This window comes from Tarenaya hassleriana, unplaced genomic scaffold, assembly GCF_000463585.1.
Source record: "Tarenaya hassleriana unplaced genomic scaffold, ASM46358v1 Cleome2, whole genome shotgun sequence".
NCBI classification, from domain to species: Eukaryota; Viridiplantae; Streptophyta; class Magnoliopsida; order Brassicales; family Cleomaceae; genus Tarenaya; species Tarenaya hassleriana.
In genome coordinates, this window is record NW_010965372.1 from 6,414,370 (window position 1) to 6,442,211 (window position 27,842).

General features: G+C 36.1%; 5 protein-coding genes across 6 annotated transcripts; 4 read left to right on the forward strand and 1 right to left on the reverse strand.

Annotated features, from left to right (window-relative positions):
* The first annotated feature begins 2,959 nt into the window (after positions 1 to 2,959).
* Positions 2,960 to 3,430, forward strand: LOC104812678 (glutaredoxin-C9-like). The gene has a single exon (XM_010539955.1). It carries the CDS (start codon positions 2,999 to 3,001, stop codon positions 3,428 to 3,430), a length of 432 nt encoding a protein of 143 aa, XP_010538257.1. The 5' UTR covers positions 2,960 to 2,998.
* A 2,737-nt stretch (positions 3,431 to 6,167) lies between these two features.
* LOC104812679 (CBL-interacting serine/threonine-protein kinase 23-like) lies at positions 6,168 to 9,899 on the forward strand. Its single transcript, XM_010539957.1, has 15 exons — positions 6,168 to 6,826; positions 6,905 to 6,967; positions 7,148 to 7,219; positions 7,336 to 7,443; positions 7,545 to 7,625; positions 7,770 to 7,823; positions 7,886 to 8,011; positions 8,130 to 8,219; positions 8,356 to 8,475; positions 8,578 to 8,706; positions 8,843 to 8,959; positions 9,051 to 9,107; positions 9,220 to 9,294; positions 9,387 to 9,477; positions 9,593 to 9,899. Exons 1-15 carry the CDS (start codon positions 6,629 to 6,631, stop codon positions 9,619 to 9,621), a joined length of 1,410 nt encoding a protein of 469 aa, XP_010538259.1. The 5' UTR covers positions 6,168 to 6,628; the 3' UTR covers positions 9,622 to 9,899.
* Positions 9,900 to 10,198: 299 nt separating this feature from the next.
* LOC104812680 (transcription termination factor MTEF1, chloroplastic) lies at positions 10,199 to 11,494 on the forward strand. Its single transcript, XM_010539958.2, has 2 exons — positions 10,199 to 10,840; positions 11,033 to 11,494. The coding sequence occupies exons 1-2, from the start codon at positions 10,254 to 10,256 to the stop codon at positions 11,361 to 11,363; spliced, it is 918 nt and encodes a 305-aa protein (XP_010538260.1). The 5' UTR covers positions 10,199 to 10,253; the 3' UTR covers positions 11,364 to 11,494.
* Positions 11,495 to 15,126: 3,632 nt separating this feature from the next.
* On the forward strand, positions 15,127 to 18,096 carry LOC104812681. The gene is made up of 6 exons (XM_010539959.1): positions 15,127 to 15,277; positions 15,992 to 16,172; positions 16,357 to 16,908; positions 17,005 to 17,443; positions 17,540 to 17,621; positions 17,703 to 18,096. Exons 1-6 carry the CDS (start codon positions 15,248 to 15,250, stop codon positions 17,910 to 17,912), a joined length of 1,494 nt encoding a protein of 497 aa, XP_010538261.1. The 5' UTR covers positions 15,127 to 15,247; the 3' UTR covers positions 17,913 to 18,096.
* A 1,271-nt stretch (positions 18,097 to 19,367) lies between these two features.
* Positions 19,368 to 24,674, reverse strand: LOC104812682 (auxin response factor 6). 2 transcript variants are annotated; one of them, XM_019202434.1, is made up of 14 exons: positions 23,751 to 24,674; positions 23,371 to 23,483; positions 23,044 to 23,142; positions 22,899 to 22,955; positions 22,634 to 22,789; positions 22,456 to 22,540; positions 22,284 to 22,374; positions 22,013 to 22,177; positions 21,800 to 21,922; positions 21,623 to 21,698; positions 21,381 to 21,531; positions 20,206 to 21,296; positions 19,933 to 20,123; positions 19,368 to 19,848 (listed from the first exon to the last, which is right to left on the reverse strand). In XM_019202434.1, exons 1-14 carry the CDS (start codon positions 23,791 to 23,793, stop codon positions 19,635 to 19,637), a joined length of 2,655 nt encoding a protein of 884 aa, XP_019057979.1. In that variant the 5' UTR covers positions 23,794 to 24,674; the 3' UTR covers positions 19,368 to 19,634. The 2 variants fall into 2 exon arrangements, with proteins under 2 accessions (XP_019057979.1, XP_010538262.1); XM_010539960.2 differs by having other exon boundaries at positions 19,382 to 19,848; positions 21,384 to 21,531; positions 23,751 to 24,670.
* Positions 24,675 to 27,842: the final 3,168 nt, after the last annotated feature.

Here is a 27,842-nt window from a genome sequence, read left to right on the forward strand (position 1 = left end):
ATAACATGTAAAAATTAAAACAAATGATCTGGATATCATTGTCATCTTACGCCTACCCTTTTTTTATTTTGTTTTAATGATGCGTCTTTTTTCCAACTAATCTGATTGAACGAAGGTAAAGCATATATCACACACAAAAATGTTATAACATACAAGAAAAATTACTTATATATATATATATATACACACACGCATACCTACATGGACTAATGTACGATATTTTTGGAATCGTAATCATATCTCATGAAGATATATAAAAGATGGAAATCACGGGAAAAAATTTCGATTATTTTGAAGTAATTGTGAAATCTAATCATTGATTGGATTTTGCAGATTGGGAATGGGTTAGGAACATTATCAGGAGCATTACAGCTTATCTTATACGCTTGTTACTGCAAGACAACACCAAGAGAGGTTGAAGAAGACAATGCCTCGAAACCTAATGATTCGACATTAAATTATTAAATTTTTTGTGGACCTAATAATCGGGCAATTCAACGAACACGGCAGTTATAATCGCTTTTCCAATCTCAAATTATTAATTTTGCCAATCGAAATGACTTCAAAATTTCAAGGAAAATTTTACAACGGGTAACTAAATTATGACTATGGTCTCCAATTACTGCATTGTTTTTTTACCATGCCTTTTACAAATACTCTCTGTAACTCATATAAAAGCTGCCGGCTAAGCTATGATGAAATAAGGAGAGATATTTGAAAATGAAATATGCAAAGATATTTGAAAGTTAATCTATCATTCCAATATTTTTAGACATTCTTCGTATATTAATCGGTTCAATGCACGAGTAAATCATGCAATGGTCCAAATCCAAATCCAAAGTAAAAGGAAACATGATATGTAGTAAAAGTATAATGTATTGTTAAGTTGTCAATATAAAATATAAAGGAGTGGATCTCGTATTTGCATTATTCTTTCTTAAAGTATAAAGTCGACACACAAAATTTTTTGTAAATAAAGGGTTTGGATTTTTCCATGAAGAAAGGAACATATTGAATTATTTATTATTACTATTTCGGAAATTTTTATGTCGAAATGAAGTATTCGAATTTTTTTATATTAAAACTAGTTATAAAAATGATTAGTATATGAAGCAGCCTAGACAGTTCTCAAAGGCCTTTCGCTATCTTTAGAAGCACTCTTTTCTTCCTTCTATTTCCACCACGAAAAAAATATATATGAAGAACTAGACAAAATTAAAAAAAAATGTTCGGTTTTTAGGAATTGTCAACCTATGAAGAAAAAAATAATATATATGTATGCATGATTTTTATTTTTAGATCATCTTTATTAAAATTATATCTAATCTATTTTTATATAATTTTAAATCGTTTTATTTTGTTTTGATTCGGTTATATTTTTTATTTTTTTCTAAATTATTTTTATGCGAATTTTTATTAATTTATATTAGATCCAAATACAATTAATTTAATTTTAAAAAGATTATTATTCATTTTTTAAATTAATTATTATGTAAGTAATTTTATATATTATTTAATTCGAGTTAAGACTATAACAAAATTTTCTTTTTCTTGTCAAATTTGGAACTGGTTCTGGATTGGGTCAAAAGTGGGCCTGGCCCATATTCTCAAGTCCAGCCTCAGATTGTTATGTATACTTCTGCTAAAATGTCCGACCAGCACGATGATACGTAGTTATATTCCATATTTGGTGCTTATATTATAACTTTTATATACATGGTATATACAGAAACGTATATTCTTTTTGGGTATATAATAAAGTCTCCATGCATTTTGTAACAGAAAACTGAAGTGGACAGGCTTTTCAAGTTTCTAATACGTAAGAATTTGTGATGACTTCAAATTTCTGATTTCTTTGACCAGGTTGTCAGAATATGTTTTGCATTAGTCTGAAGCATGTAAATATAATGAGTTTATACTATAGTACACATGAGCTTGAAAATGGAATCTATTTATATCTATATTCTTACAACTTTTTATTCATAAAAATTTTGCCACATCTGCAAAAGAATTACATGAAATGATAAGTGATCTCGTGGTTTGGAGTGCGATTTATATATAAGTGTATATGTGCGTGTGTGACTCGTAATCACGAAATATATTTGGGGAAATACACCAGAAGCAATATATATATATATATATATAATTATAAATAGATGGTGAGTATCAAATTATATCAATCAATATTATATACGCTGAAAGATTAGTGATAAGATCTATTTAACGAGATTATAGATCTAGTGATATCAAAAGACATGGTTCCGATCAGATAATATATATATATGGATATTTGGAAGAGAATATATGTATATGTACATGTATATGTATATATATATAGTTAATTATTTTTGGTAATTTATGGGAAATGGAGAAATAAGAGGTGGATCAACAGACAAAGTCAGTACGTTGACTGAGAAATGAGGTTTGGATCAAGCAGCGGGAGGATTTCTGCAGTGCTTTTCTCAGACTTTGCCGGTGATTCCCTCTCCAACTCTCGACCAAACCCATCTCCCATTAAATTACACACATCTTTCCCCAAATTTAACAAATGTTTTACATCCGTTTCATTCGGGGTTACAAACATATATTATGTTTAACAAAATATATATATATATATACATATATATATGCGGGTTTATATATATATATATATATATAGGGCTCATCCATATCTTTTAAAATTCAGATATTTTCTCGTATCATATATATTCAAGTTTCTTATATATGTATCTGTTTATGTTTTTTTTTTATAATATACATTTCTCCATGCAGACACACGCATCTATAAATGTGGGTATATCTGTTGATTCATATTCCACCAAATAATTATGTGTATATATATTTTTTCCAGAGATAAATGACATATATTTCCGACGCGAGTGTGTATATATATATACACAATTCCTTCCTTTTTCTCGTTCTTTCACTCACTCACTATTACCCGAAAACCCCTAAAAAAGGTCACAGAACGAGACCCTAAGAAAATCGAGAGAGAGAGATGCAAGCGATCGACGAACAATCAGCCGGAGAATTGCGAGCTATGGCGGGGGATTACAGCTCCACCGCCTTGGCTCTTACTCCTCCGCCGGCGTACGAGATGGTTAGGAGGCTGGCCGGAGAAAACGCGGTGGTGGTGTTCAGCATGAGCGGATGTTGCATGTGCACCGTCGTCAAGCGCCTCCTCTTTGGCCTCGGTGTCGGCCCCACCATCGTCGAGCTCGACCTCCTCCCCTCCTCCTCCGCCGCCGGCGACGTCCTCGCGGTCCTCTTTCACCTCTCCGGAGGCGCCGGAGGAGGAGGAAGGCTGCCGCCGATTCCGGCGATCTTCGTCGGAGGAAAGTTCCTCGGAGGCGTAGATACTCTCATGGCGTGCCACATCAATGGCTCCTTGGTCCCTCTACTCAAAGATGCTGGAGCTCTCTGGCTTTGATAAACTCCTAACATATATATATATATATAGACTATATGCACTCTCTCATCTCATATATAAAGTAATTAGGTATTTTTATGATGATGATTGTGTAAAAGTTTCTATAGCCTAAGTTGATGGTTTGCAAATGAACTTTGATAGACTTTATAATTTAGTTGTAAATAACGATCAACTTCATAAGATATATATATATATTTATTAATGTATGTACATGGATGTACATGATCACACACACACACACACATCACATGATTGGTTTTCGAATATGCTGTTAACGTGAAATATGTCGATGTAACTTTGTCAGTGTCATAAGCTATATTCATAAAATTACTATCGGATAACATCATTTTCAGCTTTTACGTAAGTAAAATATATATTTTTTTGTTAACCGTAAGTAAAATATTTAATGATGCAAGTAACATGTTTTTATACACGAATTGCGTAAAAAACTACATAATTTCATATATACCTTATAAATGTATCAATATAAGTGTACATATCTCTGTGTAAAAGTTTTGTGATTAATCAAAGGTATTTTATTTAGTAGCCACGTCGTTCAAACCGGCAATCGGAATGGATAATACCGGTTCGGTTTGATCGGTTCCAATAGAGTTTTTTTGTTGAACCGGTCCAATAGAATTGTAAAAGCTATCCTTTTGTTTTGGTGAACCGGTGGTTAGTGGAGTATCTTTTAAACTGAATTTTTTTAAAACTGAATAGGAAGACGAACCAAAATGTTGAGTCACACGTAAATTCGGTTAGATATATTTTAATTTTAAAATTTACTTTTAATATGTTGGAAATAATATGAACCAATATAATTTGATATTTTGGGTTTTAATATTAATCTGGATTCTTTCATGATTGAAACCAATTAAAGATCAAGTTCTGTAGGTATTTTTGGAAGTTCTCGCTCTTTAACATAATACAATTATTTTTTCTATATCCTATAAAAAGATCTTTATAATTCATTATTTTGTGCAAAAATAAAATTATACAGAGAGAAATCTATAATTTTTGTCGTTATTTTCAAGATTGTTATATTGTGTTATATGGATAGAATTTTCAAAAAGTATCTATAAAAAGTCACAGTTTAGATTAAACATTGTAACTGCCAAATATGATATTAATCTTATGAAAAGCAGAAATATATTTACACACAATTGTATAATTATATGTACAAATATATCCTTAGATATAGAAATGAATGCAAAATTTGGTTATTTATCATTCTTTTTATCAGTAAAAGATATGTTAATTACATATATTCACGGGTAATTTTATTCACACGAGTTGATTCATAAATAGAAAAATCATATATATGACTTCAAACTCATGGAAGAAGAAAATATGCTAGAAATAAATATTACACGTAGTTGATACTTTTATTATATTAAATTTAATAATACTAATGATACAACTATTTTGATAACTAAGTAAAGACTCGTGAACCGTGAGATGCGCGAATTATTTTTTTTTTTAAATTAAATATATTTTAATAAATTTCGTTTACATGATTGTTATAAAAAATAATACCATATTTTTGTTTAATATTGAAAAAATATATTAACAAAATTAAATTATCATTAGTTATTATATTATTTGTATAAAGAAATTAAAGGGTGAAGAATACAACTAAATATGCTAAAGACCGATCGTGATAGATATAAGGTTATTTGTTTTCTTGGTAATGTAAATGGTTGTTTTAAATTTTTTGGTGATATGATTAATAATGCATGTGTGACTTTTTATATTAATAAATATACTAGTTATATTAAAATTTATTTTATTTTATAGTTATTAGAAAAATAAATAATATAAATTTTTATTTAATATAATTGATAAATTATGTGTTTTTATTTGAAAATTTTAAAATAATTAGTGTGCTTAGTAGAAATTAAAAAATAGTTATTATTTTACCACATTATATATATATATATTGATATGTATTTCTTATATATTTTTATCCTTTTAGTAATAATGTCTTCCAAAATTTAATGCTCCGCCCTGCGTCAGTCAAGTTTAATACTCCTCTAACCAAATAATATTTAAATCTTTTTTTTGTCAACCATTCTCTCTGTTGGTTTTATAAAATTTCTTATATATATATATATATATATATATATATATATATATACTGTTTGTTTCCGTAATAAAATAAAAAGATACTATATATTGAAAATTGCAGGTCAAACTTTACACTTAGTCCGCGATAACGTGGCATGTTCTTGAAACCACTGCGCCCCCTAATAATTTTGTTATTTTTGACATAATAATTCATTTATTCTATATTCTAAATGACGTAGACGTACCATTCCAACGGTAAATTCATTTAAATATTTTTCTAATAATAGAAAATAGTAGTATTCTTCACATACAATTTTAAATTTATGACTAAATCTTAATTTCAGGATTTCAATGTACGGAATAATTAATGAAAAAAAAGACGTACAAATATTTTGATCATAGATTTAGGAAATATAATCTGAATATTAATGTTTGGAATGTCAAGATCTGAGCAGATTAGATGTGATCATTGATAACGTTCTATAATCAAGAAACCTAACTAATGACGAATTATTATTTTAATAACGGTAACAGTATCATATAATATATACTGCAGACGTTATGGATTAGATAAAACCTTCCTCGTATAACCCTTGCTGATAATATATTAATAATCTTTAATTTAATCTATAATGTCGAATACTTAATACATAATTCACCATCCGTCGAAACAAAAAGAGTTCCCGAACTACCTTTCGATTCTCTCTCTCTCTCACCTCCCGTCGATTTGGTTGCCGGAATCCCCCGGAAAAGTTTCTGATTTTCAAAAAAAAATTCTCAACGCGTCAATTTTCGTTCATGTGTTGATTTTTCTTGGTCTTTGGGTTTGAAATTTCTATTTTTGATTCGGCGGTCTAGATGGTTTGTGATCTTCCCTACTCGGGAATTTTCTCCGCCCTCGAGGCTTGAAATCATTCTTCCGGTTTCTGGGTCTCCGATTCTAGGGTTCTTCTGGGTATTTTCTCCTGCAGTCTGGGCATTCATAGATCTCAAAAAGCAAGATGAGTGTTGCGAAATCTCAGGTTTGGCAACCATGCAAGAAGAAGAGGTCGTGACATCTGGAAAGAGGTCGATCGCTACTGTAATCTGAAACGAGAAGAAGAACAGCGGATCTACAGACAGAACGAAGAGATGTCTTCTCGGTCGGGATCTGCGGGCAATTCTGGAAATCTGGGCAGGACAAGAGTCGGCAAGTACGAGCTCGGAAGAACACTCGGCGAAGGGACCTTCGCGAAGGTTAAGTTCGCGAGAAATGTAGAAACCGGAGAGAATGTCGCCATCAAGATCATTGACAAAGAGAAAGTTATGAAGCACAAGATGATCGCTCAGGTATAACTTTTATTCTCCTGTAATGGGAATTGGCTTGGATCATGCAGCTTTGATGTTGACATCGGTCGCCGTTGGCAGATTAAACGTGAAATTTCGACAATGAAACTGGTCAAGCACCCGAACGTGAACCGTATGTATGAGGTTTGATCTCGTTTCTTAGTTCTTGTAATGGTTTTTTTGCATGCTCATTCTTAGTTACCATCCAATCAGATACATGCCTTCGATTGAAAGATAGTAAGTGGTCCCCTTGCCCGAGCATATACTATATATATATATATTATATTCTTCTTGTTGAAGGTATCGTCGTTTGCCTCTATGCAGGTTATGGCCAGCAAAACCAAAATATACTTTGTTCTAGAATTCGTGACCGGTGGTGAGCTTTTCGACAAAATCGTAAGTTTCGAATTCGAAGATGGGTTTTCTGAATAACATAACTCGATTACTCGACAGCCCGAGAAAAGAAAGTAGCAACTCTCTGATTCTTTTGGTCGTTTCTTGTTGTGGACTAGTCGAGTAAAGGGAGATTGAAGGAAGACGAGGCGAGAAAATACTTTCAGCAGCTCATTAACGCTGTCGATTATTGCCATAGCAGAGGAGTTTATCATAGAGACCTTAAGGTCGAGGCTGCTTTCGATTGTTTTTCGTCGGGTTATTGCTCATAAATTGATGTCGGCCGTAAGGTTGAACGTGTTAACGATTTGAGACGTCCTGCTTGCAGCCGGAAAATCTGCTTCTTGATGCGAATGGAGTTCTGAAAGTATCTGATTTCGGGTTGAGTGCCCTTCCTCAGCAAGTCCGAGTGAGAGCTTTATACCCTTTTATCGTATATAGTTTGATGATCGACGTTATGATAATACGATCTAATCCAGAAACTGTTGGCATGTAAGAAGAAAGAATCTCATGAATGCGTTAAAAGCTGATCTTCTGATCCTTCTTATATTAGGAGGATGGGTTACTTCACACAACGTGTGGAACTCCAAACTATGTTGCTCCCGAGGTATCGTGTTTGAAATTTATGAAGGGTTTTCCCCTCTTCGTTCTAACAACCTTCTACTATAGGTTATCAACAACAAAGGTTATGACGGAGCCAAGGCTGATTTGTGGTCGTGTGGCGTGATTCTTTTCGTCCTAATGGCCGGTTATTTGCCTTTCGAAGATTCTAATCTCGTCTCGCTGTATAAAAAGGTCTCCGACGTTTTATTTCTTTCTTCCATATGCATGTTGTGTCATTCTAGAGTGTAATGTTTCATCATCACGAGTTATTTTGAGACGTCTAACGAGTTTTTTTGTTGTACGGGTGCAGATATTTAAGGCGGACTTTACTTGTCCGCCCTGGTTTTCTACAAGTGCCAAGAAGTTGATCAAAAGGATCCTGGATCCGAATCCATCGACGGTATTTTCTTGCTTTTAGCATTTGTGCTTGCAGTAGCCCTTTGTTCGTTCCGTGCTTTGTTATCCAGTGTCGGTTCTGCAAATTTATCGGAGTGATTGAATCTGTAGACTTGACACCGGTTTCATATTTTGAACAGAGGATCATGATTGCTGAAGTCGTTGAAAACGACTGGTTCAAGAAAGGATACAAAGCACCCACATTTGAAAATGCCGACGTCAGCCTCGACGATATCCACGCAATTTTTGACGAATCCGAGGTAAGGCATCTGATCATTATCGAATCCTTTACATTCTTCTGATCATAGCGTGGCCGAGGCTCGAATCATTTGGTTGGTTTTTGTTGCACGTGGGGTTGATAGGATACGAGGAATCTTGTTGTGGAGAGGCGAGAAATAATAGGACCAGCGGCACCAGTAACTATGAATGCCTTTGAGCTGATATCGACTTCCCAAGGTCTTAATCTCGGTACCCTTTTCGAGAAACAGATGGTAAGTGATATATAATCTTGGATTTTCGTATCACTTCGAGATTATCCGGTCGTCTTTTCGAGTTTTGTTACCCCACTGTTTCACGGAAGCTGTTTTGGTGGTAAACCGATACTTTTTTCTCGATCGTTGATTCCAGGGGCTTGTTAATCGGAAAACCAGATTCACATCAAAATGCAACGCTAACGAGATAATCTCGAAAATCGAGGCGGCGGCTGCACCTTTGGGATTTGATGTTAAGAAAAATAACTATAAGGTTGGGATATCGTACTTGTTTATCTACCTGTGTATGCATTTCCTCTTACAAATTCGATCCTCACATCTTCAGTTGCCCGATTTCATTTCAGATGAAGCTGCTAGGAGAGAAAGAAGGGCGAAAGGGTCATTTAGCAGTGGCCACCGAGGCAAGTTAATTTCTTCATCGTTGTCGTCTGATGATATATATATATGTACATATAGATCGAATGTCGATTTAAAATAACGATTCCGCCATTTCTCCTTCTTCTTCTTCTTCAGGTATTTCAAGTGGCGCCGTCGCTTTATATGGTGGAAGTGCGAAAATCCGGGGGTGACACCTTGGAATTTCACAAGGTTTGTGAACCGGAAGCGTCCTCGAGGTTCGATGATTTTTCGCCCTCTCATTTCGGGTTCCGGAATCTTTTTTTTTTGGTTGTTGTTTTCAGTTTTACAAGACGCTTACGGCGGGGCTGAAGGACATTGTGTGGAAAACAATAGACGAGGAAAAAGAGGAAGAAGGCAGCAGCAACGGCAACGGTAACACATTCTCGGATCCTTTCAAACTGTATTATGTTAAAATGCAACGAGAAAACTGAACGAGAATCAAGACAGAACATAACTGAACGAGGATTCTTGGATTTTTTATTTTCAGGTGGCGCCGCCGCCGTTGTATCTTCTTAGTGATGCAGAAGATTTGGTCTGATTGATTGCAAAATTATACATGAATCAGTTTTCAAATGTTACTTTATTTTTTTACTTTTTACTGTTGTGGTGCTGTGAATAGTAAAGTATGCAACAGAGGTAAGAAATGTGGGCTTGGGAATTGAGTGTGTGGTCGGAGGAACGATCTCCATTGGCCTTATCACAAGACACTCTCTCCTTGTGTGTGAATAGTAAAAGGTTGGTATAATCCAAATTAATATTTTTTTTTGGGCAATGGTTAAATCGATTTTTTTTTATAATTGTTTGTTTTTTTAATTAAAAAAAGATAATTTATGATTTGGATTGTTTGTTGTTGCCAACATTTGTAGTTTTAGGTGATGAGAGGTAATTTCATTAAATGTGCAATTTTATCGGATTTAAACTTCGTTCCGTTTATTCAGTTGATTTTCAAAGGATTGGGGTCACGGTCTAACAATGTAACCAAATCTAATCATCAAAAACAAAACATGTTATCTCATCCTAGCCAATCACGTACAAGGAAAATGCCACGTGTCGAAAGCCCTCCGGACCATATTTCCCTTCCTCCTAAAACCCCCCAGAGCCTCTCTCTCTCTCTCTCTCTCTCTCTCTCTCTCTCTCTCTCTCTCACCATGACAGCACTGAGCTCCTCCCTCTGCATTTCACCCACGAAACCTTCATGTCCACAGCAACAAAGCACGATCTTAACAGTAAAACCCACAATCAAATCGCCATTGAAGCACAACCCTCTTTACACAGTCGCGGATCAAACCCTAACTCATCAGATGAAGGAGAAGATCCTGTGTCTCGAACTCATGGGCATCGACTCGGGGAAAGCCCTCTCTCTGAACCCTTCTCTCCGCTCAGCCTCTCTCCAGTCCATAGAATCCGTCCTCCACTTCCTCCAATCCAAAGGAATCTACCCGCAAGACCTTCCAAGAATCTTGGGGATGTGTCCTAAGATACTCACATCGGACATCAGGACAGAACTCAACCCTGTGTTTGTGTTCCTGTCGGCTGCGCTCAACGTTCCAGAGAGCGAGTTCAGGAGGGTCATCAAGAAATGTCCGAGGTTGCTGAGTTGCAGTGTCGAAGACCAGTTAAAGCCTGCTCTTTTCTACTTGCAGAGGCTTGGTTTCAATGATCTCGAGGCTTTGGCTTATCAAGATCCTGTCTTGTTGGTCTCCAGTGTCGAACACACTCTCATCCCAAAGCTCAGGTAAAATTATCCAGTAACCTATGTTTGACATCTACCTGTAATTTGGCAGATGTGGAGTCATAGGAGCATCTGTTTTTGTAGATTTCAGACCATCATTGTTGATGTTCATCCTGATTTAGGAGATCACTGTCTTGAATCATTGTAATAATCTTATCATCCAATTCTCTTGAGAGTTGTTTTTCCACCTGCCAGGTTCTTGGAGAGTAAAGGGTTCTCGAGATCAGAGGCAATAGGAATGATCCTGAGATGTCCGGCTCTGTTCACATTCAGCGTGGAGAACAACTTCGTACCCAAGTTGGAGTATTTCGTGTCGGAGATGGGAGGAAAGCTCGAGGATCTGAAGGGGTTTCCGCAGTATTTCACCTTCAGTCTGGAGAAGAGGATAAGGCCGAGGCATTTGGAAGCGGCGGAGAGAGGCATAGACTTGCCATTGCCGCTGATGCTCAAGTCCACTGATGATGAGTTCAAGCAATTGCTCATCATCACTAAACCCTCTCCCTCTTCTTCTCCTTCCCATTCTTAGTTTCAGTGTCAATTATGTCATATAAATCATATGGAGCTGTCACCATGTTGATTGTTGTGTTCATAGCTAACATGTAAATGACACGTCCAAATTTGGTTAGATCAACTGGTGAAACAGGGTGAGGTACAAAACGTCTGTCCCCGGTTCCGAATTCGAACTTCAAATTCAGGGAAGAAACATATTTTCCAAATTACATGGTTAGTTTCTGACCCCGAAATTAGTCTGGTTTTGGTCCAAGATATCCGGTTAGCAAATAAAATATATATATATATATGATCAATTCATCTTTTTTTTTTAACTCGTAAGAAAATTCCCCCAAAAAAATTGATCTATCAATGACTTTCATTACAAAGTTTCATTTTTATTTTTATGTTGTCTATTTGCGGGGGCTCTAAAGACATTATGTGATCCAATTGGACCAACAGCAACCCGTTGAAGAAATCTCGGACATTTCCATATAGTTCAAACTCATGGTCATGGGGCGTGAACCTTGAACATTCCTTTCACATCTACACACCCACCCGTATCCATACACATGATTGTGTATAGGGTAATACAATTCAAATTTTAGGAATCATAAGGGTCGTGGTTTAATAATTCATAATGTCGTATCAAAATTGTAAGATAGTAACCGAATGGATTTAAAAATGAAATAAAATTTTAATAGAAATTTCAATATTATAAAGATAAAAAAAAATTAATATAGTGAAAAATATAAAATAGAAAGAATACAACTTTTATGCAGAGTGTCCTAAGATAGTTAGCATTAGATGATAACATTGTAACAACAACAATAATTTAGAAAACGAAACAGACTAACAATTTTTTAAAAAAGCAACAGTCCTTATAATACTCTTGAATATATCAAATTTTAGCTATAAAAATAATAATAATATCAATAGCTATTTTATAATACAAATGTTATTCTGTGTATCAATTGTTAATTGATCCGTGTAAATTACGCGAAAGTAGTATATTCAAAATTCGAGGGTCCAAGAGTTTTCTAAAACGTTATGTTATAATTATATTATTATAGGTTGAGAAATATATTTATTAAAAATATTGGAATAGTTAAAATTCTCCGACCAATATTATAGAGTATGTAGATATGTACATGGCAATCACATCAATATATATATATATATATATATATAGATATCAAGTCAATATTAACTCCAAATCTCAATTATTTATGAAATTAAAAGAATTCGAATATGGTTCATTTGGTCAAAGATCTCCTTCAATCAATATTTTCGTCCTTTGGAAAAACATTTCGACAATATGGACCGATATGATTAATCAGTAACATATATATATATATATATATGTATGTGTATTATATAAACTATGAAGGTGACAAATGAGGACACTCCGTGTGTGTGCAGTCCAGCTCAAATAAACCCATAATTACCTCTAATGACATCATTATGACAACAGACAAAAAATCACACTTTTTTCCTAATTTTTAAATTTATTTTTCGGCTTAAGTGGTTATCTATCATTATTTTTAGTGCAAAAATATATAAAAATATAATATAAATAGCTTTCAATATGAAAAACGTTACCAAGACTAGAGGAATCTAGCTTGAACCTCGCAATACGTGCCATCCTTTGTATTTATATGTTTCTACTACCATAATTATAAAACCCTAATTTATATATTACACTTTAAATTCATCCAACATTTATTTGTTCGTTGGAGAATTTTTATACCTAAAATAACAATTTATTTAGGTTATGATAAGAAACCATAATTTTTTTTTAGATATTACTAGGACATTTCATTATAAAAAAAAAATTATGACACTAATCATATTTAATTAACACCACGTAACGGCGTTAAAGGCGTCATGGGTTCACAGGGCGCCGTAGACTCCGGCGTGAGGAGACATATTTTGTAGTTATTTATTTATTTCATTCATATAGTTTATTAGCTCTTCTTTAAACACGAATAGGCAGGCGTATAAAAAAATCGATTATTAAAATAAATAAAAACATTTTCATCTACTTTATAATACCAAACATGCATGCGTAATTTATAATAAAAAAAATTAATGAATTGAACGTAGCGAAATCTCGTGTAAATAATATATAGCACATTGTATATAACAAAATGTATACATATAAAATTAGAATGATTAAGTTAATCTGAGATTGGCTATGAGTAACTGGTTATTTCATTGGATCATTTGTGATGTTATTGTGTACATATTTGTTTCATAAATTAATGATTAAATCAATTTCATAACCTATCCGTAAAATTATAATCTATTTTACATAATGTTAGATATATACATATATAATGTGATTAGAGAGAGAGAGAGTCAACGGTCAAAGTGACAGAGGAACCAGTGACTTAAAAGAGGACAGAAGCGTAATTTGACTCGCTTGGATTGTGCTGTGATTCTGTCATTCGATTCTTACTTTATTTCTTTGGAGTTAAAAAAATACTCCTTCCATTTCATAATAATTTACTTTTTAAACAAATATTGTTGTTTTTACATGTTATTCTATATTTTCTAAATAAATTTCAATTTTACCAAAACCACTACAATGTAGTTTTTATCATTAAATCTATATATTAAATAAAGGTGTATAATTTTTTTTATATATTTTCTTAAAAAGTGTGAAAAATTCTAAACGATAATTATTTAGAAACAGAAGGAATATTATTTAAAATTATATCTACTATAAATTTTAGTTTCCATCTAATTATAAAATATGATTAGGTTATTCGAATGTTGTGAAATAAACATTTGGCTTTCTAACTTTTAAATCTCGGAATTTACAAATCGGAAATAATATTATTTCGTGAATAATCGATTCTCAGCGGCTTTATCTTAGAAATATAAATACTTTATACTGAAAATGGAATAATTATTCGTTAGATTTCTCCTCTAAAAAAAATGGAATGAGAGGGGACCAATTTGATGTTGCAGACTTTGCAGTATCAAACTGGTTGTACTTTATTACACGTCAAAATCACTATTCTACTTATGTGTGTACATATATATGTGTGTATAATAACGAATTTGGTTTAGATAATAAACATATTTTAATTCGTCATGATCAAATATATAAATTTTTATGATTATATTGCACGGTATTATTCAATCTCATTGCAGTCTTTCTTGATATCCTCTTTTTTAATGTAGGAAATTTTATATTGAATTTATCTTAACCTAGTTATAAAGTGATGCAGGCTATTGTTGGTTTTGAATTTACTTTGTTATAAATCTTGAACTAAAATCAAAACCACTATTTTTTATGTTGATGTTCTAATTGACTTTTTTTTTTACACCTTTAAAACAATATTAGGAGGGAAAAAAATTATAAACTATGATTAGTTATGAATATAATTCTTCTATTGAAATCATAACATGTTATATTAATATTATCAAAATTTATACCATTCAATTTTTAACATCCTCTTCAAGAATGATCCTAAACGGTTTTCGGGCAAATTAAATCACATTGCCAAGAATTTGGATGATAAACCAAAAAAATTCCGTTGGAAAATTCTCTTCAAATTGTATTTGATGTGAAAAAGAAAATACGGCAAAAAAACGATTCGTAACAAAATAAAAAAAATAAATAAAAAGAAGAAGGTAATTTAGGGGAGGTGAGGATGATGACGTGGCAATATCAAAACGGAGTCGACGACACCGGCAGACAGTCTTCATGACCCCATCCCTAAAACCTTAATAAAAAACAAAACAAAATAACTTTTGTTTTTGTGTTCAATCATTCTCCATAAATAAAAAAAAACACCCATTTTGTCTCTCCTTCTCTCTCGCGGGCTCTCAAATCTATCTGTGTTTACATACATACACACACACAGAGAGACACAGATACAGATACAGAGAGAGAGAGAGAGACCTCCAATGGAGTACGAGAGAATAGAGAAGGTTCAGGTAAAAACCCCCGCAAGAACCCAATCTTGTTTCTGCTTTTCATCTTTACTACTTCTCTGCTTTTGGTCCGATTGTTGCAGTGTCTGCTTATTATGTTGTCTTTTCGTTTTTTTTTTTTGGTTGGGTTTCACGGAAATGATCGAACTTGGATTTTGGTTCCGCCATTGTTTCCGGCTGTTTGCTCGTTCCTGATTTTCTGAGAACCGAGTTCGTAGAGTTTTCCATAGAAAATGTTGGCAACGATATGATTTTTGGTCCACTTAGTCTTCAACAGTGAATGCCCTTTGCAAAAAAAAAGAAAAAAGTTATGCACTTGACAAAAAAAATAGTCCCATTAAGATTTATTGTCCGTGCCTTGAAATTTCTGCTCAAAGGTAGAAACTTTCAGTGTCTTCCACAATAAATTTGCAGAAATTTTCGTTTTTTTTTTCCCGTCTCCTTCATAATTTTCTGTCAATTTCCTGTAGAACACATCTGAAAAATAGCCAGATACTGCGTAGAACACATAGTTTCAAAAGGCTTGATCGTTTTGAGGAAATTTTCAGAGGAATATGTTCGGAATCTGTTTTATACGAAAGGGTTCTTTGTAGTTTAGATTCATCTATTCAAATCCAAAGGTTCTGCCCCGAATTCGAGAACATTCAATCTTAAAGCTCTCACCTTTAGGGTTCTTGGTCTCAAACTGTTCTAAAGTTCGGTTCTTGTTTCGAGCAGAAGGGTATAATCTCACCTACAAAGCTGCGAATGAGGCTGATGGGTCCTCAGTATAACAGGAAGAAAGAAGGATCCAACAGTAATTCCTCGAGGACATCCCCTTCACGTCTCGACATTCCTGAGCACTCCGAATTCGTCAAGAACAGCTTATTAGCCTCCAAATCCGATTTTGACGACGATGGTTCGTCACTTTTTCTTTTGTGCATTGAAAAACGTGTTCTGCATAGTGTTGTAAGGATTAGCTGCCACAAAATCCGATTTTTAAACTCGAAAAGTTTCGTCAATTCTCGTGTTGAGTTTGAAACATGACACGAGTTTGGCGTCTTTTGTTTGTTTCCTTGTTTCTGGTCTGTAACTACTTGTAGCTGCTGTTCCAAATATGGATGTCGGGGAAGTTAACCTGCCCAGTGATCTGCCGGTATTGGACGTTAATGTCTCGAGCAGCGGATTAACGAAGGAAACAGGAGAGATTATGGACCGCCCGAGAAACCAGCAATTCAGGAAGGGTGATTTGAGTATGAGACCACCAGAGGATGAGAATCTTGATTATGACAGCAATGCTAGCTCCTCGAGTTTTGAGTTCCCTAATGGCGGTGAACGCTTGAACCGGAATCTTGTCCCGAGGTCATACCCGAGACAAATGCCATCCAAGTGGAATGACGCCGAGAAGTGGATAATGAACCGACAAAACATGGTGAAGAAGAGCGGATCTTTATACGGCCATGGGAACCGAATGCCAGTAAGAGTCGCCCCCGAGAATTCAGGTTATGAACATAACAATCTGAGAATGGCTGCGGATACTGAGTTCGGGAAGTTCCCATCAGTAATTGAAGCCTATGGAGGAAACATTTCAATCGGTCACTACACGCAGAGCAAAAATCTTAGGGAGGCAAAGGATTTATCACACGACAAAACAGGTACACTTATAAGTACTTCTCATAAATAAAACACGAAAGGATCCTGTCTGGTTCGAGGTTTACTTCTTCTGACATGATAGAGATGCTTATGTTCAGTTGTTCCTGCTGTCCGTTCGGTCTGTATGCGGGACATGGGAACTGAAATGACGCCGGTAGCGAGTCAAGAGCCTTCGAGAACTACTACACCCGTCGGGGCAACGACCCCTCTTCCCAGCCCGACTTCTTCCCTTCCCTCAACTCCTAGAGCTCGGGGTGGCCAAGAGGAGTATCCGTCACAAGACCCGGAAGAAATCACGAAAAGGGAACTGTCGGAGAAAGAAATCAAGCTGAGGACGAGAAAAGAGATAGTGGCCCTCGGGGTTCAGCTTGGGAAGACGAACATTGCGGCTTGGGCGAGCATAGAAGAAGAGAATAATGATAATAATAACACGGATTCCATCGGAAAAAACCCCGACAAGGAGGAGATTCAGAGGATTGAGTATGAAAAACGGGCCGTCTCATGGGAAGAAGCTGAGAAATCCAAGCATACTGCACGGTTTGTATGCTCCAGCGACCTCACTAGTCCATTGCTCTGGTAAAAAGAGCAAGAACAAAGGTTTATATCTTGTGTTTTTCAAACCAAAATTTCTAGGTATAAGCGTGAGGAGATCGAGATTCAAGCATGGGAGAGCCAGCTGAAAGCAAAACTCGAAGCGAAGATGCGGAGGATAGAGGTAATAAGATCATAAAATCCCGAAAATCCCGATTCATCTTCGATATGATATATGATTTTTGTAATGAATTCCTCTGTGTAGGCCAAAGTGGAGAAGATGAAAACTCAAGCAGAAGCAAAGATGGTGAAGAAAATCGCGATGGCGAGGCAAAGGTCTGAAGAGAAGAGAGCTGAAGCGGAAGCCCGGAAAAACCACGAGGCCGAGAAGGCAGTGGTTCAAGCCGAGTATATCCGTCGAACTGGCCGAATACCAGCTTCCGGTTACATGTGCTGTGGTGGTTGGTTCTCATGAAACTTTCACTCTTGTCTGAGAAAAAAAAACCGGCTTGTTTTCTGAAATCCTTGTAATATAGAGCGAACTTGTGTTTCAAGTTAGGGTTATAGCTGCCGTCTGGTGCAAGTCAACCGTGGCAATAAATGTACTAAAAAATAGGATGCCGGTTTAATGGCTGGGATGGAATTTGGCGTTTGGTTAACTGTACCGCACTGAATACCGGCCTTATCTGGTCGGTACGCGTTAAACCCAACCGGACTAGACCAATTCAACGAGCAAATGAACATTGGCCCATGGGCTTTAAAACGTTATACAAACTTTTTTAATATATTTTTATTTATACTTTTGTACTAAAAAATGTATCTTGTAAGTTGTAATCAATATTTTAAAATATATTTTGTAAGTAACACAAATTTTTTCTAATATTTTTTAAATATATCTATTTTTTATTATAGAATTGGAGGAATTAACCCTGATATTATTTTTTTTGGAAAAATATTTACAAAAGGATTGAAATGTTTACTAAAAATAAATAGGGGCACTCGCCTCTATTGAATCAGACATATAGGATCTGTCTACGAACATAAGCAAAAAAGGGTTTTAACAAAACAAAATTAAACATTTTTTTGCGGGGAAATCAAATGGGGAAAGGGGGAAAAAGAAAGGGTAAAGTTTCCCCCAAACCCTAAACTAATTAGGGTTCTTGAAAATGCCACCACATGCATCTCATCATTGTATGAATCCAATTCTTGTTTGGTCCCACCACCGAACGCATGTGAATCCCAAACACACACACTCTCTTCTCTCTAAACCCTTTCAAAATATCTACCCATCACACAAAACACAAATGCATTGATTTTATTTTATTTTATTTTATATAATAAGATATAAACGAAATATAGTCTTTCTATTAATTATCCAACTTCAACAAGCATGACAAATCAAATATATATTCAAAAAAAATATTATCAACATATTGATAGTACCATGAAAAAAAATTTCATGATACCGGTTTAATAAGATATATATTAATTTTCAGTAATTTTATCTGAATTAGTTTATAAAGTCAAAGATAATTTCAAAGGACAAAAACTATCAACATATATATATATATGTATATAGGTGTGTGTATATATCTAGGTTACAAGTTTGGTTAGGTTGGACCAATAATGCGACCAAAAGGGATTGAATGTGACACGTGAAAAATATAGGGTTTTGCCGACGCTCAAAGCCCTAGATTCCGGATCGGTCCATTAGATTTCTTTTTCAATTATTAATTTTTTTTTGGGTTACAAGTTTGGTCCTTTTCAAGATCGACGACACTTTCATGGACCCATACATGCATAACACAATCCAATGGTCCCGAATTCAGACAAAGACCACAACTTTGTCCATTTCCAAGAACCCTTTCACACACTTGCCTTGTTAAAACATAGAAACTTTGCATCATCATCATCATCATCATCATCATCATCATCATGCAAATATACTACCAAGTGAAAAAAATGTTCATATAGGGCGCCAAAAGATCTTATAATTACAGTATTGAGAGAGCTTATAGAAGACAGAGAGAGAGCTAGTAATTAAAGTTCAATTCTTTCCAGAGGGAAAGGCTCCTCCTTTTTGTAGATAAACAAAAGGAGGGGTTGAAGGCTAAACCCTAATTTCCCACTAAGTAGAGTACACAAGAGAAAGGAAACCAACCGGTGTTGAAGAACCATTTCCAAATCCGTAGATTTTTCAGTACTCGAACGAGCCGCCCACCGAGGCGATACTGTTTCCGAGACTTCTCGGGTCCTGCCTGTTCCTGAAGTCCTCGCATCCGCCGCCGCCGTTAGCCGCCAGCTTCTGAACGGACTGCCCCGAGTTCAGAAGCTCCAGCCCTTGTTTCCCCATCTCCTGCACTTCCTGCGGCGACAGTATCTTGATGCACCAGACACTGTTCACGAACTCCCTGTCAGAAAGAAAAACAATCACAGCCCTGGTCAGAATTCAGTGTTGGGTCCATGGCTCGAGAATTTCGAGTTCAGAAACTCACGGCCAAGGGTCATCACCGAGGAGAAGGACATCGTTCTCCCGGTCAACGAATACAAGCTGCCAGCCTGATCTCAGAGGGTCCTCCAGTTGGCCTTCCAGGCCGAACATGTGAGCTAGCTCGCTTCGTAGCTCATGGTAGCTGCTGAATTTCGATATATCCAGCGATCTTCCAAAGGACCCCGACTTGTACACCTACAGCAAAATGCGTCCACACAAACTCGTCTGTAAAAACTCGTAAGAGCGGAAACGGAATAAGAAATGAAAGATCAGTTACCTTAACAAAGGTTGTGGATTGCGGGTTATCGGATCCTGGGTTCTCCGAAGACTGCAGAAAACCCGATTCATCTATACAGTTGGACGGTGTCATTGCCAGATTAGATGAGAAATCGTTGATGCCTACGGTGTTTGTGAAATTTGAAGATGTGTTGAAGGGTAAGATTGTGTTGTCGTTCTCGAGGCCGATGCCTCTAAGGTTTGACATCCCGCTCGGCATTAGAAGAGGTGACGAGTCTATATTGACCCCAAACAGGAGATGGCTATGCGGGTCGGTGTTCCCTTCTTGCTCGATGGAACACTCCCTACCGGGGAAGGGAGGCAACGAGACAGAACTTGGCGAAACATTGCTTGCGTGTGATTGTTGTCCCAACTGCTCCATCACACACTGAGTATTATTACCGGCTCCAGAGGGCTGGAAAGACGAATCAACTGCAGCACGCTTCGATGGCCAACCAGAAGAATTCATGGCCGAGTTTGTCCTTGTGAGGTTGAGCAGTTGAGAGGATTCGTCCTGCGGGAAGTTACCCAAAAGACTATGGAGCGGAGAAACCACGGAACTTGTCATCGGGTTATTCCCATTTGAGTCCGAGAAGCTTTGCTGATGGCATAACGGCATAAGTGACTGCAGTGGCGACGTGATGGACTGAGAAGCAGAAGCAAATTGAGACATGGGACTATGATTATCTGCAACTTGTTGCTGTTGCTGCTGAGGGAGGAGATTGCTGGCCTGAGTCTGTTGTGTCTGAGACTGAGATTGCTGGTTTTCCGGGATGCCGAGAAATGTCTGGTGAGACAGTTGCTGCAACAGCATCTGAGGCTGCATTAAAGAGACGGGTCTCGTCGAAAAACCCGAGGGCTGTTGGAACTGGAGAAGCGATGGCACGGGTTTGGAAGGATCGATGCCTCTCATGTCTTGAAGTGCAGCGGCAGCCATTGCTTGGTAAACATCGTTTTGCATCCCGAGCAATCCCGAAGGATCGAGCCTCGGCTGCATCCATGGGGTTACTCCAACTCCCTGAAAGTTCAGGGATTGGAGCCCGCGGTCCCACATAATCGGCGAGCTCATACCCAAATCATCTTCTTTCAGACCTATACAGGATATGAACGATTCATTATTTATGAGTGACGAATTGGAGTGAGTAAAGGCCAAAACTTGCGGGATCAGATTCATACTACCGTGGAAAGATGGAAGACCAGACGGCCATGGACGTTTAAGCCTAAGAGGGAACGGAGAAGGGTACATCGGGAATGTCGTTAAAGGCTCGATCTCCCACAAAGAAACCCTCGGTTGTCTCTCGCCTGCTGTAGATTCATCCCAGCCAACCTGCATTAATCAAGACGATACATGAACAAGAAATCTCGATATATGAACCCGATGATACCAAGAAAATGAAATTAGCTTGAGTTGGACAAACCTTGACGGATCGCCAGTGCGAATTAGGCCAACGAACAGGATCCATGTCACTTATCCCAGTTATTGTGCCCATGTACCTGAAACTCGGTAGGTTAATCCATCATGTTAGAAAAATGCCGTCCAAGTGAAAAATAGATGATGGTAAGAAAAAATGCGGGAACTTTACTAATTGCCTTACCGACGGACACTTGATTCTTCAGTTTCAAACAACATCCTAAAGCGCAAACCAACAGAAACCCGAGTGTGGTAAACTGCCTTAACATACTTGGCCAGAGGTATCACAAACTCAGAAGGACTTGCCCTGAAAAAAGATTGAATTTTTTTCATATTTTTTCCATTAGAATGCAACCAAACATTTACACAGACAAACATGCATGTAAAAAGATCACACCTTGGGTTATAGAAGATGGTGAAGCGGCTGTTTGTAGCAGCAGCATGGGCTGCGGCAGCAAGAAGGCCTAAATGCATACTATCACTCGATAAAACCGATGAAGGCATAACAGTCTGTGGCCGATTGGCACGCCTTATACCGAGAAGTAGCTGATTCTTATCGTTCCTGATGTCAAGAGAGACAGGACGAGTCAAGGGTCAGTTCCGAGAGAGAATCTTACCAAGATTATGAAGCCAGAAATGACATAGATAGACATAAAGCCGAAACTGACCAGATGAAAAGCACCGAGTCACCGGCAACTAGCCTTTTAGCACTCACAAAGACGCTCCATCCAGTGGTAAGAAGATGCCTCTTGGGCTGGCCTGCAGAGATGATTCTTATGGTCCGTGTAAGAAATCAAAAACGGAAACTGAAAAAGCACGATGTCTTGCAAGAAATCTAACCTCGAAAAATATGTCTGAATTTCCATTCGTTATCATGCAGATCCCTCGCGATCAACTCCTGAGCTGGAGGCTGTTGTGTGTAGTCCTGAAGATTCAAACCATATATGCTGGTAAAAGAGGAAGGTAAAAGACTGAAAACAAGTTACAAGATGTCACAGATGTATCTAAGAAAATATACCAGTGGAGGAAACACTTTCTCGGCAGCTCGGCGAGGAACAGAAAACCCTCCATGAGTACTTGTATCACTTGCAGTCAAAGTTTTACAGAAATAATTCGTCGGCTGTCTACTCGGGACACCTAATTCCGCTGGAAGGTAAGGATCCTTCTGCTCTTGCTGCACAAAACCAGGAAACACAGCAAGAACTCACTCACAGATACAAAGATTCGACACTTCTTCCCTGTGGAGGAATCGTATCGGTAAGATTTCGAGAAAAATCTCTTACGGGGTTTAACGGTTGCAAAGTCATCTGCGCATAGACTTCATCAGTCTCCACATCTGCCTGAAATCGAACAAATTCGGTCGCAAAATCAGAGGGGACCCCCATGAAATGTGAAAGATAGAAGAATCACAAAACACATTGTTCTTACATGCATGGTGACATTGTGAAGCTGACAGATGAGTTGTGGTTGCAAGCTCGGATAGTTCGGTATATGGGTATCTACTTCTTTGTTCGTCGAAGCTGCAACCTAAAAGAACCATATAATCGTTTAGAACTCTGAATCCCCATCTTGCTACACAATTCATTCTCATGATTCACACTGACAAATCCCTTATCAAAAGCTTCTGAGACATTGGGTGGTAATAACGCGGTTCTAGTAATGACATTACAGAGACAATGGAAGTAGAAAACGTAAACTTGAGAGAGATCGGTTTTAGCATAATCCAAGCAAATGATAAGATAGAGTCATTAAGACCTGTTCGCTGTGTCCCTGAGGAAAATAAACAACTCGGCTTCCGACAGGAGGCAATGATACAAGAGGACCCGCACAAGCATGCCACAGTTCAGAATTAAGAACCCTTCTCTCTCCTGCATTATAGTTCACAAACACAGATGATAAATCTCCCGGAAGTCATGTAAAGTTCAATCATTTTTCACTGAACCCACTTCTGGGAACTGATAATGTTAGAAATTAGGTTATAATCTTTCATAGACAACTAAAAATTGCGAGAAAAGATGTTTCTTTTCTGGGAAATTAGTCCCCTTGTTCCCAGCAACCGAACAGAACTTGGCATTACCGTGAAATCAATCAAACAAATGAGGAGAAAATGAGAGGAAAAAAGAAAGAGTCGGTACCTTCATGAGCCTGAGGATTGAATCCAGCAGAAGACAACCTCATTTTGCCCGAAACAGAAATTATGCCAACTTCTGTTCTTCAAAGATCCAAAATTTCAAGATCCCCAAAACAAGTATCACCAACAAGCACCAAAAGCATAACTTTAAGCTTTTACGCTCCTCCCCCCCACCTCCCCTCGCTTTCACCAACCAGACCTTTCGGGAATCGAAAACCCTAAAACCAGATTTCTCCTAGAGAGGTGAAAAAAACCCAACAACCAAATCCGGATGTTGTGCTGCAGAACTAACCCGCTTTCAGCCTCATAAGCTCTCAATCGTCTTCCTCCCCGTCCTCACCCTGAAAACACCTGTTTCAACTCCTTCATATTCTTCCAGAACGTTCTCGCCGATTTTGTTCCGTAAAAAAATAGCCTTTTTTTGTTTTCACCAGACACCCACCAAAGCCCACAGGTCAAGAAACACAGATCTCGAGCTTTCTTTAGCTATCAAGAGAGGTGCGTGCCGTCTGAAAGAAACGGAGTTTTTCTCAGGAAGTAGAAACAGGAGATCTTTCGAGCCGTTTCCTTTCTTTTTATTTTCGAATTTACGAGGAACCAAGATCCCAGAATATGATGAATGCAAGATTGGGAAGGGAGAAGAACATAAGGGCATGCATGGTTCAACTGTTGCAGAACATGGGTACACAAGGGATAAAGCAAAAGAACAGATCAAAAGAGGGCAAGAAAGAGACAGCTCTGAAAATACAAAGATAAAATCCAAACAGATTCAGCTCCTCCTGAGCTATTCTCTTCGGTAATGGAGATTACGGAAATGTCGCCAGAGTTACAAAGAAAAAGTGACGACGATCTTCTGCTAAGCTGATTGAGCTTCTACTACTCTGCCTCTCTCTCTCTCTTTCCCAAAGAGCTCTCTTTTATTTGACTGAAGCGACGATGGCTGTTTTTACCCGGACCCGGACCCGGATCGCGGCGGGTCAAACTTTTTACGGCAACTTGTTTGCCCGGAAAGGGAAATTGTGTATTTACCATTGTACCCCTACATTTCCCTTTTATTACGGCTTTGGGACCCGAGCCTTTTTTGATACTCCACGTCTTTCAAATCTCAATGCGTCGATGAAAAAAATAATTGTTCAATAATAAGATATGTAATTAAATTTTCTTATGAATATATAGTTTTATTTTTTATATAAGATATATAGTTATTGTTGTTGCGTGTGTGTGTATATATATATATATATCAAGTGTGTCGTGGTACTTATTTAATACAATACGATGTACCACAACATACGCCATCCCCTTTAAATAATCTTGCAGAATTTTAAAGAAATTGAGTTTGCTCATTTAAATTTTAAACGTCATCATTTGCAAAAAAAAATAAATAAACAGACAATACTCGATACACTTTCATCTTTTCCATTTCGAGTTTTGAGCCGAAATTCTATATTAAAAAAGAATAAAAAATCGCGAGATGATTTTTTATTTATCCAGAAAATCGATCTCAAAGTGTTTTAGTATAATGGAACCAATGATGAATTAAAAATAAAATCAAAGTAGAATAACAAACCGGTTTAATATTCAGTAAACCAATAAGCATAGCCTGATAATATTAAATTTTACATAATAAAATTTACATACCAATATATTTTTGTTTAGTTTGACTTTTTTTTGTTATTAAGCCTCTTTACGTTGGCTGAATAATACCAATAACTTATAATTAAAATCGGATATAACCATCTAATATGTCTTAATATATATGTGTATAATTAGAGGTGTTCTAAATATTTGCTGTTCGTTTGTAAGAAAAGAAGGGCTAAATTATAAAACCCCAGAAATATTTTAAAGAATAACATCGAGGAATAGTATTCGTTTTGGCAACGGCCAAAATTATTATTATTATTATTATTATTATTATTATTATTATTATTATTGGATGTATTATTTTTGCTAGTTGTTTGATTGCGTAACGTGAAAACGAAAGTGTAAGAATATATAAATAATTCAGTATAGACAACGAAATCACCTGAGAAAAATGACAGGACGTACTTTTTTAGGGATTTCGAGTGATTATCTTTTCCTTTCCAGAAAATATTTTTATTTATCTTTTGAGAATTTCTTTTATATATACGTAAATATTTGCATGTCGGGAAGGGCGAAATTGGTAAAAAAAAAATAGCATCGATAAAAACGATTCGAAAGATCGTAACGTTGATGATATTATTATCAAATAATTTTGAGTGGAAAAAAGGTCGAAATTTCCAAATTAAGGGGCCGACAATTACAAAATGTCACCTTTACCCTTATAATACACGTGCGGGTTCTCGACGTGGCAAGGGTAAACTGGGTAGACACGTTTTCATAGGCCGATCGATGAGTGCATTATTGAAATTTCATTGATATTTTTTAACCACTATTACAATGGTATTGACATTCTGCACAAATAAATTTTAAATCTTAAAATATTATGTACGAATAAAAAATATTATCAATATTTTAATTATTTTTAAAAAATAGATTCTTAGTTATCTAGAGTTGAACAAAATAAAATTCCCGTTTAGAAATTCAGAAGTGTTGTTAGTGTGTTGCTGTTATTATTCTTTATAAGACTGTTTCGTATTTGATAGATGACAATGTGATATGTGGAAATTGGGGGTATTAAAATTGACACGAGTGATTTATTCATTACTATTATTAGCATATAAATAACATAAAGTTTTCATAATATTTATTTATTATTAATTTATGAAGCATTAGATAAATTATCATCATATTTAATATACTTATCATAATTTTGTTCAATAGTATTTAGTTTTTGGACAGACATAATATTAGCATCTTCTAGACCGTAATATATCGGATGTTATTTTTATAGATAATATGATCCAAATTAATCTAATACTTAAAAAAGCGCCATCTTTGCCCAAAGTTAACAAAATAAAATCACATTTATTTAAAGGGATGAATCGTACAATCGGTCGAATATATATATATACACATGCAATTATTAATGGTATACTTGGAAAATTCATGTATTGTGTGCAGCGAAAAAATAATAAATAGAAACAATAATATAAGGTGAATTATATAATTCTTTTTTTGACAATTAAGAAAATGGAGGAGAGAAAGAGAACAGTGTGGTCGTCCCCACAGAGAAAGGGAATGCTGACGGCGTGGCGTACGTACGATGAAAGAGGAAGGGAGATCCCAACCGTTGGATGAGAAAAACATGGGGCCCACAAAGGTAGGGAGATGCGACGTGACATGTACCAACGGTAGGGCTCACTCCTAGTCCTATTGATCGCTTTCACTCTCTTGCGGGTTTCGTTGCTACACGCAATTGCATTCGCCCCCACTCGTTCGCTTATCGACCATAATGTACACCGTATATACTATTAACATGTAATGTATAACGGTACATTATACATAGTAAAGTTCTAATAAAATTTATATAATTTTACAAAATAAAAAAATGTATAAAAAACACATTTGAATTCATTTACGTAAAAAAATCAAACAAATTACATAGCGAGTGTGAAAAGATACACCCGACATGCGTGTGTACAATGTGTGTACTTCTACGTATTTATCTTTCATTTATTAGCTTAATGGGATATATATATGTATATATATAAATAAAATAGAAGTAAAAGAGTCGTCAGAAAAAATGGTGTTCAATAATTCTATAGTCGGCAACGTGGAAAGTGAAAGTTTTCCTAGGAAAATATCAAAAGAAAAAACAACACATTCTGTGGTCGGATAAATTAGAGAGAAAAAAAAAACTATAAGTAAAAATGCTACAAAAGTTTCGCACAATTAAATTGACCGCGACATATATTAGAAGTCAATATTCCGTCTCTGCAGTAAAACGAGGTTAAAAAAGCAAAACCCTAAGAAGAGAAAATACCCATTCATGCATGTATGTCCCTGCATGAGGCTGCCACTTGTATCAGAAGGTGTGGCCCATCTCACATGCGCACATCTCTTTATTATTTTCATTTACATTTTGTACATTTCTTATATCATTAATTTTAATACCGACATATATATACACGATACATATATATATATATATATATATATATATATATATATACCC